Source organism: Schistocerca cancellata, chromosome 1 (assembly GCF_023864275.1).
Source record: "Schistocerca cancellata isolate TAMUIC-IGC-003103 chromosome 1, iqSchCanc2.1, whole genome shotgun sequence".
Taxonomy (NCBI): Eukaryota; Metazoa; Arthropoda; class Insecta; order Orthoptera; family Acrididae; genus Schistocerca; species Schistocerca cancellata.
The window spans coordinates 816,668,528-816,686,590 of NC_064626.1; the positions used below are offsets into that span (position 1 = coordinate 816,668,528).

Consider the following 18,063-nt stretch of genomic DNA (forward strand, 5'->3'; position numbering starts at 1 on the left):
ACACAGAAGAGCGTTCCTGGAGCCACTTTGTATCAATTCTTGACCTGTGGGGTGTCGCATTGTCCTGCTGGAATTGCTCAAGTCCGTCGGAATTCACAATGGACATGAACAGATGCAGGTGTTCAGACAAGATGCTTACGTACGTGTCACCTGTCAGCGTCGTATCTAGACGTATCAGGGGTCCCATATCACCCCAACTTCACAGGCCTCACACCATTACAGGGCCTTCACCGGCTTGAAAAGCCTTCTGCTGACATACAGGGTCCATGGATTCATGAGGTTGTCTCCATACCCATAAACGTCCATCTGGTCCATACAATTTAAAACGACACTCGTCCGACCAGCCAACATGTTTCCAGTCATTAACAGTCCAATATCAGTGTGAACGGGAGCAGGCGAGCCGTAAAGCTTTGTGTCGTGGAGTCATCAAGGATATATGAGTGAGCCTTCGACTCCGAAAACCCATATCGATGATGTTTCGTTGAATGATTCGCACACTGACACTTGCTGACGGCCCAGAACTGAAATCTGCAGCAATCTGCGGAAGGATTGCATTTCTGTCATGTTGAACGATTCTCTTCAGTCTTCGTTGGTCCAGTATTTGCAGGATCTTTTTCTGGCCAGAGATCTGATGTTTTACCGGATTCCTGATATTCACGGTACACTCGTGAAATGGTCGTCCGGAAAAATCGCCACTTCATCGCTACCTCGGAGATGCTGTGTCTCATCGCTCGTGCGCCTACTATACCACCACGTTCAAATTCATATAAATCTTGATAACCTGCCATTTCAGCAGCAGTAACCGATCTAAAAACTGCGCCAGGCACTTGTTGCCTTATATGGGTGTTGCCGACCGCAGCGCCGTTTTCTGCCTGTTTACATACCTCTGTATCTGAATACGCATGTCGATACCAGTTTCTTTGGCACTTCAGTGTGTAACTTATACGTAACCAACAAATAAAATTTCTTAATTTGCAATTTCATTGGCTGGAAGTGTATATTAGGAGAGAATTTGCAACTTCGATGAAGTCGGTGTGTTCTCTATGTATTGCAAACATAGCTAGTTACCAGTACTCCAGGAGAAGCGGTGTTCGTAAAAATGAAGCTTTACGGTTATGTCTCGTCGACGTCACCGCCATTAGAGACCGTCAGCGAGCGGCTGTGAGCGAACACAGTAATGTCTTGATATAAACCCGGGTGGAACGCTGGTAGCTTACCTGCAGTGTGAGAAAGAGAGAAAAGGAAAGAATGAAAACGTCTGGAGGAGGGGGGATGTCTTTAGTCTTATCGTGGCGGCGTCCAGTTAAAAGGCTCTGTAAAGCTAGCTGGAGCTTTAGTGCGGCGCAATGGACCGGCGGTGTGCGCGCTCGGTCAAGCGCAGCCGGGCGGCGCAGCTGCTGCCCGTGACGGTGGCGCTTCTGCTGGCGATGGCGCCTGCCGCCGCGGACCCCGGAGACAAGAGCCAGGCCAGTAAGTAGCGGGAGGGCGGCAGAGGCTGCGGGCGCAGCGGGGCGCCGCGCTATAGCCGCGAGCACGCGAGGCGGCGGCAGCACGCCGCGCTCTGCACTTGGACAGACAAACAACACTTTCCGGCGACGCCACTGCGTTCTCTCCACACGCCTCACGCCAGAGATATGTACATTCCGCTTGTAACCTGATCACGCTTACCTGTCAGCCGAGCAGACAAGCCACCGCACGTCATCAGCAGAACGGGTAGGCTGCTTTTCTCCCATCGATGCTAACCTCTGTAAGATGCAAACAGGTTCAGGGAATCTTGGTTCAAATGGCTCTGAGCACTATGGGACTAAGGTCATCAGTCCCCTAGAACTTAGAACTACTTAAACCTAACTAATCTAAGGACATCACACACATCCATGCCCGAGGCAAGATTCGAACCTGCAATCGTAGCTCTCGCGCGATTCCAAACTGAAGCGCCTAGAACCGCTCGGCCACAACGGCCGGCCAAGGGAATTTTGCTTGGCTACCCGTCTTTCAGGGTGCTGCAGTAGCTAGCAGTTTAGTCTGCACGCTATGAGTAGGATTCGGACGTTTTTGAACCGATAGATTAGGCCCAATATAATATATAAATTCATTTTGTGTCATTGTAACCCAGGAAACTGTGAATTTTAGTTGTCTTTTCTTTCCTCTTCAGCGAATTTCGGACTCATTTATTTGCTTCGATATGAACTGTTTTCTCTGCAGCTTGACCCTTTTTCGACTAGTACTGCCTATTCTCAGTTCGAACCATCTTCAGGCCACCTCCAACACATGTTTTCTACAGAAAGCGGAACCATCTCTAAAAGTCGAGATCCTTTGCACCTAATAACCTGAAAATATCTATTACACTGTAACGGAAACTAAACTAAAGCTTTGGAAGCCTAGTTTCATTAACCTTAGTATGTTTCAGCCAAATATGAATCCAGTAATACTTTTGCCAGAATGTGTATTCCAGATTTGCTGATTTCATTTTAAATGGCCAAAAACTGCATTCTAAATTCCCAAAATACCTTTTAGCAAACACGAAGTTCATTCTTCATATTATGTTAGTCTAAAACGTACATGACATCAGCAGTTTAGTCTCTTAGGAATACACACACATTCGAACATTTTGAACATGTCTGAAAGAAGAACCTTTTCTTCGATATTAAACTTTCTTTGCATTAAGTTGCATGCTACCAGAATATAGAGTCTAATATACACTGAGCCATATATTTTTCCTATTTCAATCAATATTAGCCATAAATTTAGAAATCCTATATACAGGGTGGTCCATTGATCATGACCGGGCCAAATATCTCACGAAATGTCAAACGAAAAAACTACGAAGAACGAAACTTACCTAGCTTGCCTGCTAGATGGTGCTGCCATAGGTCAAGCGGATATCAACTGCGTTTTTTTTTTTAAAAAGTAACCCCCATTTTTATTACATATTCGTGTAGTACGTAAACAAATATGAATGTTTTAGTTGGACCACTTTTTTCGCTTTATGATTGATGGTGCTGTAAGAGTCACAATCGTATGGCTCACAATTTTAGACGAACAGTTGGTAACAAGTAGGTTTTTAGTTTAAAACACAGAACGTAGGTACGTTTGAACATTTTATTTCGGTTGTTCCAATGTGATGCATGTACCTTTGTGAACTTATTATTTCTGAGAACGCATGCTGTTACAGCGTCATTACCTGTAAATACCAAATTAATGCAATAAATGCTTAAAATGATGTCCGTCAACCTCAATGCATTTGGCAATACGTGTAACGACATTCCTCTCAACAGCGAGTAGTTCGCCTTCGGTAATGTTCGCACATGCATCGACAATGCGTTACGCATGTTGTCAGGCGTTGTCGGTGGATCACGATAGCAAATATCCTTCAACTCTCCCCACAGAAAGAAATCCGGGTACGTCAGATCGGTGAACGTGCGGGCCATGGTACAGTGCTTCGACGACCAATCCGCCTGTCATCAAATATACTATTCAATACCGCTTCAACCGCACGCGAGCTGTGTGCCGGACATCCATCATGTTGGAAGTACATCGCCATTCTGTCATGCAGTGAAACATCTTGTTGTAACATCGCTAGAACATTACGTAGGAAATCAGCATACATTGCACCATTTAGATTGCCATCGATAAAATGGGAGCCAATTATCCTTCCTCCCATAATGCGGCACCATACATGAACTCGCCAAGGTGTCTGATGTTCCACTTGTCACAGCCATCGTGCATTATCCGTTGCCCAATAGTGCATATTATGCCGGTTTACGTCACCGCTGTTGGTGAATGACGCTTCGTCGCTAAATATAACGCGTGCAAAAAATCTGTCATCGTCCCGTAATTTCTCTTGTGCCCAATGACAGAACTGTACACGACGTTCAAAGCCGTCGCCATGCAATTCTTGGTACATAGAAATGTGGTACGGGTGCAATCGATGTTGATGTAGCATTCTCAACACCGACGTTTTTGTGATTCCCGGTTCTCGCGCAATTGGTCTGCTACTGATGTGCGGAAGAGCTGCGACAGCAGCTAAAACACCTACTTGGCCATCATCATTTGTTGCAGGTCGTGATTAACGTTTCACGTATGGCTGAACACTTCCTGTTTCCTTAAATAACGCAACTATACCGCGGACGGTCCGGACACTTGGATGATGTCGTCCAGGTTACCGAGCACCTTACATAGCACACGCCCGTTGGGCATTTTGATCACAATAGCCATACATCAACACGATATCGACCTTTTCCGCAATTGGTAAACGTTCCATTTTAACACGGGTAATGTATCACGAAGCAAATACCGTCCGCACTGGCGGAATTTTACATGATACCATGTATTATACGTTTGTGACTATTACAGCGCCATCTATCACAAAGCGAAAAAGGTGGTCCAACTAAAACATTCATATTTCCTTACGTACTACACGAATATGTAATAAAAATGGGGGTTCCTTTTTAAAAAAACACAGTTGATATCCGTTTGACCTATGGCAGCGCCATCTAGCGGGCCAACCATAGCGCCATCTGGTTTCCCCCCTTCAAGCTAGACGAATTTCGTTCTTTGTAGTTTTTTTCGTTTGATGCTTATTTCGTGAAATATTTGGCCCGGTCACTATCAATGGACCACCCTGTATACATTCCGCTTTTAACCTGCCCACGCTTACCTGTTAGCCGTGCAGACAAGCTACCGCACGTTAACAGCAGAACGGGTAGGCTGCTTTTCTCCCATCGATGCTAAGCTCTGTAAGAGCCAAACACGCTAAGGGAATCTTGGTTGGCTATCCGTCTTTCAAGGTGCTGCAGTAGCTAGCACTTTAGTCTGCACGCTATGAGTAGGATTCGGACGTTTTTGAACAGAGAGATTAGGCCCAATATACTATATATATACACTTTGTGTCATTGTAACCCAGGAAACTGTGAATTTTAGTTGTCTTTTCTTTCCTCTTCAGCGAATTTCGGACTTATTTATTTGCTTCGATATGAACTGTTTTCTCTGCAGCTTGATCCTTTTTCGACTAGTACTGCCTATTCTCAGTTCGAACCATCTTCAGGCCACCTCCAACACATGTTTTCTACAGTAAGCGGAACCATCTCTAAAAGCCGAGATCCTTTGCACTTAATAACCTGAAAATATCTATTACACTGTAACGGAAACTAAACTAAAGCTTTGGAAGCCTAGTTTCAGTAACCTTAGTATGTTTCAGCCTAACATGAATCCAGTTACATTAATTTTAATTTTTGCCAGAATGTGTACTGCAGATTTGCTAATTTCATTCTAAGCAGCCAAAAACTGCATTCTAAATTCCCAAAATGCCTTTTGGCAAACACGAAGTTCATTCTTCATATTATGATAATCTAAAAACTACATGTCTGAAGCCGCGCGGGGTAGCCGCGTGGTCTCAGGCGCCTTGCCAAGGCTCGCGCGACTTCCCCCCGTCGGAGGTTCACGTCCTCCCTCGGCCATGGGTGTGTGTGTGTGTGTGTGAGATTTTATATATATATATATATATATATATATATATATATATATATATATATATATATATATATATATATATATATATATCTTCTTCCCATAAGTTAGTTTAAATAATGCGAGTAGTGTATAAGTCTAGGGACCGATGAGATCGGCAGTTTGGTCCCTTAGGAATTCACACACATTTGAACATTTTGAACATGTATGAAGGAAGAAATTTTTCTTCATTATTAAACTTTCTTTGCACTACGTTTCATGCTACCAGAGTGTAGAGTCTACTATACACCGAGCCATATATTTTTCCTATTTCAATCAATTTTTGCCATAAATTTAGAAAGCCTATACAATTTCAAGTAGGAGAAGGTGTAATTAGATGAATGACGAACACTAACTTCACTTAACGAAGGTTTATTCAGCACTTGCACATACAAGAGCGTGGAGCGAACTGTCTCCGGCAAGAACACATACGGTATATACACAGCTACAGAACAGTCCAGTACAATGATTCTTGCCATTTGTGAATACTTCTAGAATGTATTACCCAATATAGAAATTAAAATTTCACAGCTCAGGTGAGTTTCTTTTAACGCTCTATCCATCTTTTTTGTTTTTCTTTTTTGTTTTTTTTTTCTTTTTTTTTAACTGGATGGCAGGGTAAACAAACAATCTTTATTCGTACAATTGTGCTGTCCTAGGGATAAGAAAAGTAGAGAGACAGCAAAAACAATTTGGAAACCATAAAATCAACGTAAAGGCCGCCCTATTTATTTTATTTTATTATTATTATTTTTTTTTTGTAACATGAATAAAGTAAATGACAATCCTAGTCACGGGCGGGAGTGAAAATGAAGTTATCATCTGCATCACAATCACTGCAACACGCGGTGTCCCATCATAAATCTGGCAGAAAGTCATATAATTTTGACCATTTTTGCCATTGTGGGCGGTATGTATTTCTCCTGCGTCGACCATTCGAAGGACCATTAGCTGAGGCGGTTTCGGTGTTTACCATCGTTGTGTGTGTGGTTTTTTTTTTCTTTTCACGTTAACATAATCCAGCCATAACTGGCGCCAACAGGTAGGGGCCAGTTTTCTTCTCAGTGTGCTATACGCCAATATAATTGAACCGCGCAGTACTGTCTCTAGTCGTTCTGCTGCAGGAGTCTTCTTAGTTCTGGGACACCCCAGCTGTCGGGCGGATTGTGAAAAACTCTTCCTAAAAAATTGGAAAAGTAAGTCCTGTATTTCGTATGACTCCGTATGGGCTCGTGTTGTTCTTGTAAATACATCCAATAATCCATCACGGACTTAATACCGTGCGAATACAAATATTTCGTCACATGTCCAGCGATCCAACTGACCGCATACGTCTTTTATTTGGGGAAAAAGGTCTTGTCCGATAGAAGAAGGACATCCGATGTGATTTCTGTGTAGTTAGTGCGCCGAAGGAAGGCCAGTATTCGACGCGTCAGCATCCAGACGTCCCTCGCTGCGCCACACACTAAACCATGTTCTTCCGTTGCTAACAGTCCACAGTTTGTGCAAAGAGGAGAATCGACCATATGAATTGTATGTAATCGACTCCTGGTCACAAGTTTACGGTTTATAAGAATATACCACATCGATCTTGCTGCTGTTGACAGTAATGGAGTGTGCACTGCACATCAAATGTGGTTCGACGTTCTCGACGGGTACTTGAATTCCATTATGTTGCGGCCATGGTGGTCCATCAAGCACCTATAGATCTCCCGAGTCGTGGGTATTCTCGTCGAAGGTACTTTCAGACGAACATAACTGTAATCAACAAGAAATGAGGCAATGTTTGCGAGAGAAGGCGAAATATTGCCCACCGAAATATTGTGAGTGCCACCTTTATATCGTCTTTGTGAACGGCTCCATAAGCGCTGCCGTATCCGTCTCTGTCAGTGTCGTTTGCAGATGTTGCAGTATCTCTTCCCCCACCCGACGGTCCGTCGGTGTACCGGCATAGAGGTGGCGGAAATGCTTTAAAAATTCATTTCCAATGTCCTGTTGTGTTGTCAGTTGACGGCCATCTAAACCGTGGAGCACTGTTACCAATGCCCGGCGGTAACGTTTATGTTCCCGCGACACATGGTGCATCTAGGTACGTTCCCCAGTGATGGTGTCGTGACATCTTTCCGGTATTGGGATGCCACCCAGTGGTCGACGCGTATCGATAGGATTTGTGCCCTGACACGATGAACTTCCGCATGATGTTCTGCAGACGGCACCTGGAAGGACAGCTCACGAAGCATGGTGTAATAATAATCAGGAGTGTCTCTTTGCCATCTCGTCTTATCGCGACCATACTGTATTAGAGCTCTTCTTATTGCCGGCTTAGTACACTCGAGCCACCAATGAAGCACGGAGTTATATGTTGGTAGACGGCGTTGACACGTGGCCCATACCTCCTCGCCTCTCTGACGACAAAAGTGACGAATTGAGCTCCCATTTCCCGCGGCTTCTCCACACACTTTGCCTAGGGAGTAATATGGTACAAATGTAAGTCAGATGATCAGTAAGTGCCGCAGGCCATCGTTCCGCGTCGACCACCTGATCCTGTAGGCCAACCGAAACATACATTCGATCGAGTCTGCTCGCCGAGTGACTGGTAAAAAAAGTATATCCCTCACGGTTCCTATGAATCATGTCGCAGGTGTCGCTTAACTCCAAATTCAGGCATAGCACATCCAATTCACGGCAGGTATTGCAATGTGGAGTCTGGTCTTTTTGGGCTAAAACACAATTGAAGTCACCACCTATAATGAAATTATCGAATCAGCCGGTGAATAAGGGCACAATCTCTTCCGCATAATATCTCGCATGCGCCCGTCTGTTGTCTGTGCCGGAAGGGGCATAAACATTGAGAATGCGAATCCCATTAACAGTTATCGCCAGTCCTCGCGCCGAAGGTAGATAAGCCAGGTCGCGAACCGGAATCCCGTCCCGGATCAATATCGCCGTTCCACTATCGTTGTTCGAGTGCGGCGAGGTGTAGGAGATGTATCCATGTACTTCCTGGAACTCAGGAATGTAAATTTCCTGCACCATCAGTATATCCACATCCGACGCGTATATCATGTCCCTAAAAAACTGCTGTTTCACGGCCGATCTAATGGTATTTACATTCACTGTCCCTATTCTGTATGCCTGGGGTCGAGTAGCTGTCATCTCCACATGATGTTAAAATGACAAAGGTTCACCGTATCGATAGTCCCTTTGCACTTCCGCAGAGGGTCGCCCGACGGACGTGTCCCTGCGGCATTAGGTGTCTTGAGATCCGGACGGATGCAAGTCCCCACCAATAGAATGGTCCGCATCTGTGATTTCGTTGTCCTGCTCATACCAGCTGATATTATTGGGGTGCTCCAAATTTTCCGGTGCGGCATTGATGTGTGACATCTGTTGTTCTTTCGCAGCTTTAGACTCCACCGCAGAAGGGGTAACAGGCCCCTGAGCGGATGCGTCGTCTGAACGACATGACATCTTTTCACTGTCCGAATTCATATGGTCTGCGACTTCCGAAGCTTGTGGTTACAAGTCAGACAGGTCCATAGTGTTAGACTCATCCGGGCCCCCGAGAAGACAAGGGAGCGTCTCCGCAGAGTTTAGTCGGCGCTTCTTGCGGCACTTTGGCGAGCGTTGTTTGCGGGCCCTAACCTCGGCCTCTGGCGTTGGCGAATCTTGCATCTCCTGCGTTCCCGCCGCCGCCATAACGCCCTGGGGCCGTTCCACTTCAGCTTCCATGCCTATTGTGATGCTGTCATCCTCTTTCTGCACCACCTGTAGTGTCTGAGATTGGAGGTTGGTCGGAGCCATTCCTCCTTCAGTGGGGTCCGAAGGCGCCTCAATCAACTGCGGCGTCGGTTCGATAGTGCGCTCCGACCTCGGCGTCACCTCCCCGCGAAGCGCCGCCACGTAAGTCATCGGCAGTGACGTTGGTGTTGTCGGATTCTGGAAGTCTCCACTGGGGAGTTGCACGATTCTCCTCTGCATAGACGCCGATCGAAGATGTCCTTCACCTCCACACCCGGAGCATGTCCGGGGCTGTCCATCATAGATGACAATAGCCCCCGAATGAGCGACTAAAACTTCGCCAATATGACCATCGGAGTGTCGGAACTGGAATCCTCGTTTGGCGGCTTCAATGATCCTATCGCATGCTGCGTCGTCAATCATCTTTACGTAAAGAGTGCTGCTCACGATTGATAAATGAATTCCAATAATCTCCGTGTAATTAAGATGCACTTCGTCTCTTAAGAAACGTTCGATTTCGAAAGCCTTCGGTCGTGCATACTCGTTACAGAACGTGAACTGTATCGTGGTTTTTCGGAAATTGTGTGCCATTGCGTTCGATTCAAACAGTAAGACGCGCGAGTGATGACGGTGTAAACACCGCTTCTTCCGCGAACGTTCGCAGCCGGGACGTAAACAAGTTCGAGCTACTCCGCGGCTAAAGGCGGACTCTTTTTGGAACTCACAACCCTCCATGCGACAGTTTAGTACCATAACCACTACACTACGTCTACTGTGCTACTCAATTTCTTCTGCGACATTGTTCCCTCCATTCTCGGTGTTACGTCATCCGAGTCCGGAAACGAGTCATCCGTCCTGCATACTCCGACTCCCGATGACGGATGTTCGCCCTGGCGGTGATCCTCTTATAACTTACCTTGCTGCTACGTTCTTCGTCACCTTTCCTCTTGTTGCATATCGCTGGAGCTTCGAATTTATCCTGGATTGCAGCAGCCTTATAGGGCTTCATTCAAAGGACGTGGATCGTATATCTAATCTTTCGTCGTCTTGTGTAGGGGTCGAAATCTTCAACTTCATAAGTAACATCATACAACTGTCTTACAACCTTATAAGTTCCAAAGTAGCACCTGAGGAGCTTCTCAGAGACACCAACCTTTCGAACAGGATCCAGACGAGATCACCAGGCTAGTAGACAACAGGGCGATGGCTCGCGAAATACTTTCGGCGATCGTTGAGCATGCAGCGTGCGGAGTCGAGCTAACTGCCTAGCTTCCTCAGCTCTGGATAACACCTGGCCGATGTAGTCATCGCCCACGTCAAAAGCATGTAACGGAAACACAGTGTCCATCGTCGTCGTCGCATCACGACCATGCACCATGAAAAATGGCGTAAATCCTGTGGTGTCTTGTTTGGCAGTGTTGTAGGCAAACGTCACGAAAGGTAGCACATCATCCCAGTTGCTCTGCTCAACATTGACGAACAACATTGTCGGCCGAGGTCTTATTAAGGCCTTCAGTAAGCCCGTTAGTTTGTGGATGGTAGGCAGTCGTCATTTGATGAGTAATGTTGCACCGACGGTTTATCTCTGTCACAAGATTCGATTGAAAAACTTCCCCCCAATCCGTAATTAACGACCTTGAGGCACCGTGTTTTAATACAGTGTCTGCTACGATGAATTTGGCTACCTCGAATGCTTCAGCTGTTTTCACGGCTTTTTAATAGCATAGCGTGTCAGATAATCAGTGCAAACAATATTCCATCTATTGCCACTAGCAGACGTTGGAAATCGTCCGAGCCGGCTGAGGTGGCCGAGCGGTTCTAGGCGCTACAGTCTGGAACCGCGCGACCGCTACGGTCGCAGGCTCGAATCCTGCCTCGGGCATGGATGTGTGTGATGTCCTTAGGTACGTTAGGTTTAAGTAGTTCTAAGTTCTAGGGGACTGATGACCTCAGAAGTTAAGTCCCATACTGCTCAGAGCCATTTTTAAATCCTCCGAGGAGGTCAATCCCAACACGTTGGAAAGGCGTTTCGGCTGCTGGAATTGGTATGAATCAGCCTGGTGGTTACTGAAGGACTGCCTTTCTCCACTCGCACTCTTAACAGTGCGACACATAGTGAAGGACACTCCTAAATAAACCTGACCAGAAAAAACCCTTGCGGATTCTATCGTATGTCTTAATAAATCCTAAATGTCTGGCCTCAGGTGTGTCATGGAATTTCTGTAGAACATCTAAGCGCGTGTGTTTAGGAATCACAATGGATCAAAGTTTTTCTTGAAAAGTAATCCATTAACTACCTAAAATTGTCCTTTCACATCCTCTGACCGATTTAAGACAAGTATAATTTGAGATATCTTGGCGTCCTTCTTCTGCTCAGTAAAGAGACCCTGAAGTGCAGCGAGACAGTCACTATCTTCATCAAAGTCTTGATGGTCTTGCACAGGGTTTCTTGAGAGACAGTCGGCATCTCGGTGCTTTCCTCCACTTTTGTACACTATGGTAATGTCAAACTCTTGAAGACGTAGTGGGCACCTGGCAAGTCGTCCTGTTGGATCCTTAAGACCTGTCAACCAACAAAGTGAATGATGGTCTGTAACAACTGTGAATGGCCTTCCCTGGAGATACTGTCGAAATTTGCACATGGCCCAAATCACTGGACGTTGGATCCCTCTTGCAGTATGGTATGGCCTTGGGCTCTTTAAACTGACGCCACTGTTCTACCTCAGTGATGTGCCTAATTGTGGGAAGCAGTTGGCCCAGGTTCAGAGCGTCATTTGATGTGTTCGGCTTGCGACTGTACATGGAATACACAAAATTGATGGCACAACTTTATTTGATAAACAGAACGCGAAGCTAAACGTAGTGCTGGAGACAGGATACTACAACATAAGAGTACAGATTTTCAGAATTGGAACACATTTCAATATAATTCTTTTGGATGTAGAACCACCTCACGACCCTATAAAACTGCCAACGTTTTGCTTGATAGTGCACACAGCCTCAATCACTGTGTCTCGCTGCAAATGTAGCTGATATATTGATAGTTTTATGGAATCATGACGTGGTCTACATCCAAAATGATTATATTGAGAAAGGATGTTGCACCATTTAATTAAAGTACAGCATCCATGTGGTGGAGCTGCATGCATGGTAGTAGTGGGGTAAAGCGGGCATGGCCTCCCTCTGCATTGTTGCCAGATTTATTCAAGATGGCGTATCCAAGCTGCAGCCAAAGATGTGACAACATTGCAGTGACCTTATGGTGTGAAGTTAAAATTTTGGAGGGAATATACGTCAATTGAGCTACCTGCACTAAACGAACTACAGCTCCTTCTCCCCCTCCCCATCCTCTCCCCTCCCACCAGGAAATTGATGGAAAAAGGACCAGTCTGTGCTGGGCTGCCGCATAGGATAGACATAACTCTTCATTTTCTATGCATTGTTAATTTAAACAGTTTGAGTTGACATAGACAATAGCTCCATCCAGTGCGTTCACCTTGAAGTCCGAAGTCCAACTGACTACCAGAGGGCGCTGTTGGCCCTCCCCCCATACCCTCCCTTGACATAATCCGAGATGGCGGTCAGGGGGGGAAAATGGCGGGAAATTCGCTCAGTCTGTGTCTAGCTACTGGACTGGGAGGACGGACGTAATTGTTTATTGTGTGTACTGTGAGTTCAATGAATGAGATTTCTGTGCTGGAGGAGGAGTTTAACGGGTGTAAAAACTCTAATCATGCAGCTGAGTACTGTGTCCATAGCCACCTGCACGATGTTTGGAAAGCAATGATATTTGGTGAAGACTAATACGCTTCATCAAATTATGAAAATGCAGCAAGGTGCGACTAAGTTACACGTCGCAACTCGTGCGAGTGATGCGACTGTGTCCCGAAGAGGAAAGACGTTCATCCCAAAGTCTCCGCATCTGTTGGAAGAAAAGTCACATGCCAGGCTCACAGCACCGCGATGCGGTAGCCACAGGGGGCGTCACGTGCTTCGTGTCACGTTGGAAATATCCGCAGCCGTCCTCCTTCCCATCCCTGGCGCACGGATACCCTTTGTCTTTGAACACGAACTGCTTCGGGGGTTATTACATCTGGTGTGCAAGCAATGTGCGGAATATTGTCATATACATAGATTGATGCAACAATACTTAAACAATTTTCGATGTAATTACTCGTTTTATCCTTGAGATACTTCGTGCACTTTTGTGGGAAATACCCTTGTCTTTGAGCATAGGCTGCTTCAGAAGATACTAAATACAACTGAATATGTCTCTAAATACACTTTAAAAAAGATCGCTGCACTGTAGTCAGCTTCAGTTTTGCGATGTACATCGATACACTCGAACACTTACTCTTAAAAGATGGCGCCACATTTGTGAAACGGTCCCTGAAACACTTCACACACTTTTGTGGGAAAAAAATCCCGAAACCAAAAATGCTGCAATATGTGATTTTACACGTCAAAACGACGATATTTGGAAGTCGAAATAAATATCGCTATAATTTTAAACAAAACACTCACCATTTTTCGAGTCTTAACTGCTTGTTTGAAGGCACTGCTAGAGCGAGAGAAAAAATTCTGAGTCCTGCAGCTGCAGTGGTGTTTATCACATTTTTGAAACGGTGAGTGGGCTTAGTTTATATTTTCTGCTGGAGTCAGGGATGTCTTTTTCCTGCCGGCCGCTTTGGCCGAGCGGTTCTAGTCGCTTCAGTCCGGAACCGCGCTGCTGCTACCGTCGCAGGTTCGAATCCAGCCTCGGGCATCAATGTGTGTGATGTCCTTAGGTTAGTTTGCTTTAAGTAGTTCTAAGTCTATGGTACTGATGACCTCCGATGTTAAGTCCCACAGTGCTTAGAGCCATTTGAACCATTTTTTGTCATTTCCCTCACCTCTCGAAGCACACACTGGCGTCACGAGATCAGTCGGTCATCCACCGTGGCGGTCACCAGTTAAATGCCCACGATACACGCTGCCCTAAGGCGCGATCAGAGCGCGCTCAGGAGACCTCTGTCACCCTCCCAGCTCGTATACAAAGGCTGTGCTAGCTCCCCTCGGCCCAAAGGCATTACTGTTTCTGGCCACGACCTACTTGCTTGCTTGCTGCCATGCCTTCTACAGCCATCTCCAGGCTCTGGGATTTCAAGAATATATGTATTTTCCCATGGTTTGCGAGATTTTCATACCATTTATGCAATAGTTCTCGATATCAAGCACATAACAGTATGCTACCGCACGTTATAATTCCGAATATAAAGAGAGGAAATTATATTTTTAGAAACCTGAAACTTTAGCGAGATGCAACGAAGTGGAACTTGCTGCAAACTACTGAGTAACTAGAAACTAGTCTTGTCTGTGAAGATCTTTACATGAAAACTCGAAAACAGAAGAAACTAATAGCTCCACTCGTATTTTTTAACGAATACCGATATCAATGATAACAGATTCGAAATCATCCTTCTAGTTTACAAAGCCAACTAAGGTGTTTCTCATGTCTAGCGAACCACCAAACGTCTCTTCCACCTGTCTTTTACCATCTAGATGCACACAACACACATTACAACCGATGTTCTTCCAACCAAATAAAGATGGGAAATGTGCAGAAGCAGTCAACTAGTCAGTCTACACGGGAGGGAATTACTGTCCAGTGCAAACACACATACATATTCATATGTGTGAGATCTTATGGGACTTAACTGCTAAGGTCATCAGTCCCTAAGGTTACACACTACTTAACCTAAATTATCCTAAGGACAAACCCACGCACCCATGCCAGAGGGAGGACTCGAACCTCCACCGGGACCAGCCGCACAGTCCATGACAGCAGCGCCCAGACCGCTCGGCTAATCCCGCACGGCACACATACATATTGAACCTCCTCAAATCACAAAGGCTGCCCAACACATACTAGGTATTAGTTCGCTATTCACCCATGTAGTGGGCGTGACGGTTATATCAGCTACATCCATGTATCCCAGTCGGCCCCCCCAATTCGGATGGCTCCTACTGTAAGCCAGAAATATCAATCGTTCCGACCACAGGCAGCCTCCGCTACGCGCCCCGCACGCCAGGCAGAATCGTCCTATGAAATCAGAAAATCTGTAGAATTCTTATGACTGGAATTTTTTCCATTTAAAAAAAGATCTTTCATTCCCCTTACGGCTATCACAATCTTCCACGTGAAATCCATACGTTCCTTACGACAGGACAAAGCCGTTTTCTTTGCAGATGTCGGAACATTGTCTTTATAAGCCTGCTGATCATGGTGAATCTATCACGCATCCCCTACTAAGTATAACACTGCGTGCTGTGAACACTAGTAACAGTCCAATTCCGAGACGAAGACGTAATCTTCGACGGTTGCAGTACACGAGGTCGGCATCCGGCGTGAACTGAACTTTGCGCTTTTTTTTTTTCTTTATTGTTATTTGAACACCCCATACAAGGTCGGCTGGCAGCGGCTAAGTTTAGTCCGCTCTTCAGCCGTAAGCATGACAATAATAAAGAATGTGAGACATATAAGGAACAGAGTGGCGGTTAAAAAACAGTAGATACAATAATTAAAAAACATGAAGCCGTTCACAATCGACGAAACAAACAAGAAAACTGTCGGCACTGTGCACAAACACTGACGAGTTAGACGACACATGTGAACGAAGGAGCGTGGACGGCGAAAAACACAGATGCACAAACACGACGGCACAGACACTAAACTGAGGGCGATGATCTCCGGCGCGCGAATGTTCACTTTGCGTGTGCGAGTCCGGGGACCTGCCAAGGGAGGAGGAGGAGGAGGAGGAGGAGGAGGAGGGGGAGTCGGAGAGCGAGAGGGGAGAGCAGAGACGCCACGGGCATGGGAGAGAGGGAGGAGAGAGGAAGGGGTAGTGGAAGCCCGGGGGAAGAGGGGTGGAGAGAGGGGACGGGGGAAAGGAAAGAGAAGGGAAGGGAAGAGAAGGGAGGGAGGGTGCCTAAGGGAAAGGACATCGGAAGTGGGGGGGGCAGGGTCAAAGTTGATAAGAGGGGTAGATGGAGGGGACGAGGACATCATCAGGGAGGGGGAGCTGGCGGAAGCCACCTTGGGAGAGGGTAAGGAGGGTGGAGAGATGGAGACCAGGTGGGACGTGGGAATACAGGCGCGGCAGCGGGCGGGGGTGGGAGAGGATCGGGGACACGAGTGGGTGAGGAGGATCAAGTTTACGGGAGGTGTACAGGATCCGTATCCTTTCAAGGAAAAGGAGGAGGTGGGGGAAGGGGATGAGATCATACAGGATCCGCGTGGGGGAGGGGAGACGGATGCGATAGGCAAGGCGGAGAGCATGGCGTTCAAGGATTTGGAGGGATTTATAGAAGGTAGGGGTGGCGGAGATCCAGGCTGGATGGGCGTAACAAAGGATAGGGCGGATGAAGGATTTATAGGTGTGGAGGATTGTGGAGGGGTCCAGACCCTACGTGCGGCCGGAAAGGAGCTTGAGGAGACGGAGTCGGGAACGTGCCTTGGCTTGGATCGTCTGGAGATGGGGAGTCCAGGAGAGGCGACGGTCGAGGGTGACGCCAAGGTACTTAAGGGTGGGAGTGAGGGCGATAGGACGGCCATAGACGGTGAGATAGAAATCAAGGAGGCGGAAGGAAGGGGTGGTTTTGCCTACAATGATCGCCTGGGTTTTGGAGGGATTGACCTTGAGCAACCACTGGTTGCACCAAGCGGTGAACCGGTCAAGATGGGATTGGAGAAGGCGTTGGGAGCGTTGCAGGGTGGGGGCAAGGGCGAGGAAGGCGGTGTCATCGGCAAACTGGAGGAGGTGGACGGGGGGCGACGGCGGCGGCATGTCCGCCGTGTACAAAAGGTACAGAAGGGGGAAGAGGACGGAGCCTTGGGGCACACCGGCGGAGGGGAAAAAAGTGTAGGAATCTGTGTTATGAATGGTGACATAGGAAGGACGGCGGGAGAGAAAGGAACCGATCAGACGGACGTAGTTAATGGGAAGGGCAAAGGTTTGGAGCTTGAAGAGGAGACCGGAATGCCAGACGCGGTCATAAGCGCGTTCGAGGTCAAGGGAGAGGAAGCTTGCGGAGCGACGGGAATTAAGCTGTTCGGAAAGGAGAACTTTGCGCCTGGCTCCAGCCCCTAAATAGCTGTCCCCAACCAATCAGATTTCGGCGTAGTGATACTTCCTGCACGCCATGGCTCGAGCTCCCCCTGCAGGAAGTAGTACTCGGAATGTCTGTTTCCATTCTCTTCTGTGTAAATAGCCGGTGTTTACCACGGTGCTTTTGGGTACGCCTTTGGGCATAGACAACCTCATCCTCTACGGTGTTATATGGGTTGTCGGACCTCAGGGGTTACCTTGACTCTGGTGTAACACTTCGCCAATAAATTAAAGCTGGTTACACCAAACAATATAAAGCAAAAATCTGCGATGGATGGACATGTCTCATTTGTTTTTCTTGTGAGTGGTACCAGTGTGTCTTAGGAAGAAAGATGTAATCATCTTCTAAGCGGCCAACTATTAAAAAATGCAGTCGCAATATGTATGTTACTGTCGCCCTCCATAAAAGTGGTGTTGGTTCTACCGGTGCACACAAGTATCGCTAAAGATACCCATGTTGAAAACTATACAAGTTCTATAAATCGTGGCTCCGAACTCCAAAGATACGTCAACCACTTGTGCTCTGTGAAGTAGAGCATTATCGTCCATCAATACGAAATCTGGGCCCACAGCACCTAGCAACAACCGCACATGAGGTCCCAAGATCTCATCACCATATCTGACAGCAGTTTAACCTTGCCGATTCACCCGTACAGTTTCAAGAAGAGAT

The 18,063-nt window shown here is 46.7% G+C and overlaps 1 protein-coding gene across 1 annotated transcript in view; it reads left to right on the plus strand.

The window, feature by feature from the left end:
• The first annotated feature begins 1,352 nt into the window (after positions 1-1,352).
• The window catches only part of LOC126162368 (serine protease snake-like), a 207,123-nt gene continuing 190,412 nt past the window's right edge, over positions 1,353-18,063 (plus strand). The window contains exon 1 of the mRNA XM_049918825.1: positions 1,353-1,470. Coding sequence (XP_049774782.1) covers positions 1,428-1,470 — 43 coding nt within the window. The 5' untranslated portion in view covers positions 1,353-1,427. The remainder of the gene's footprint in view (positions 1,471-18,063) is intronic.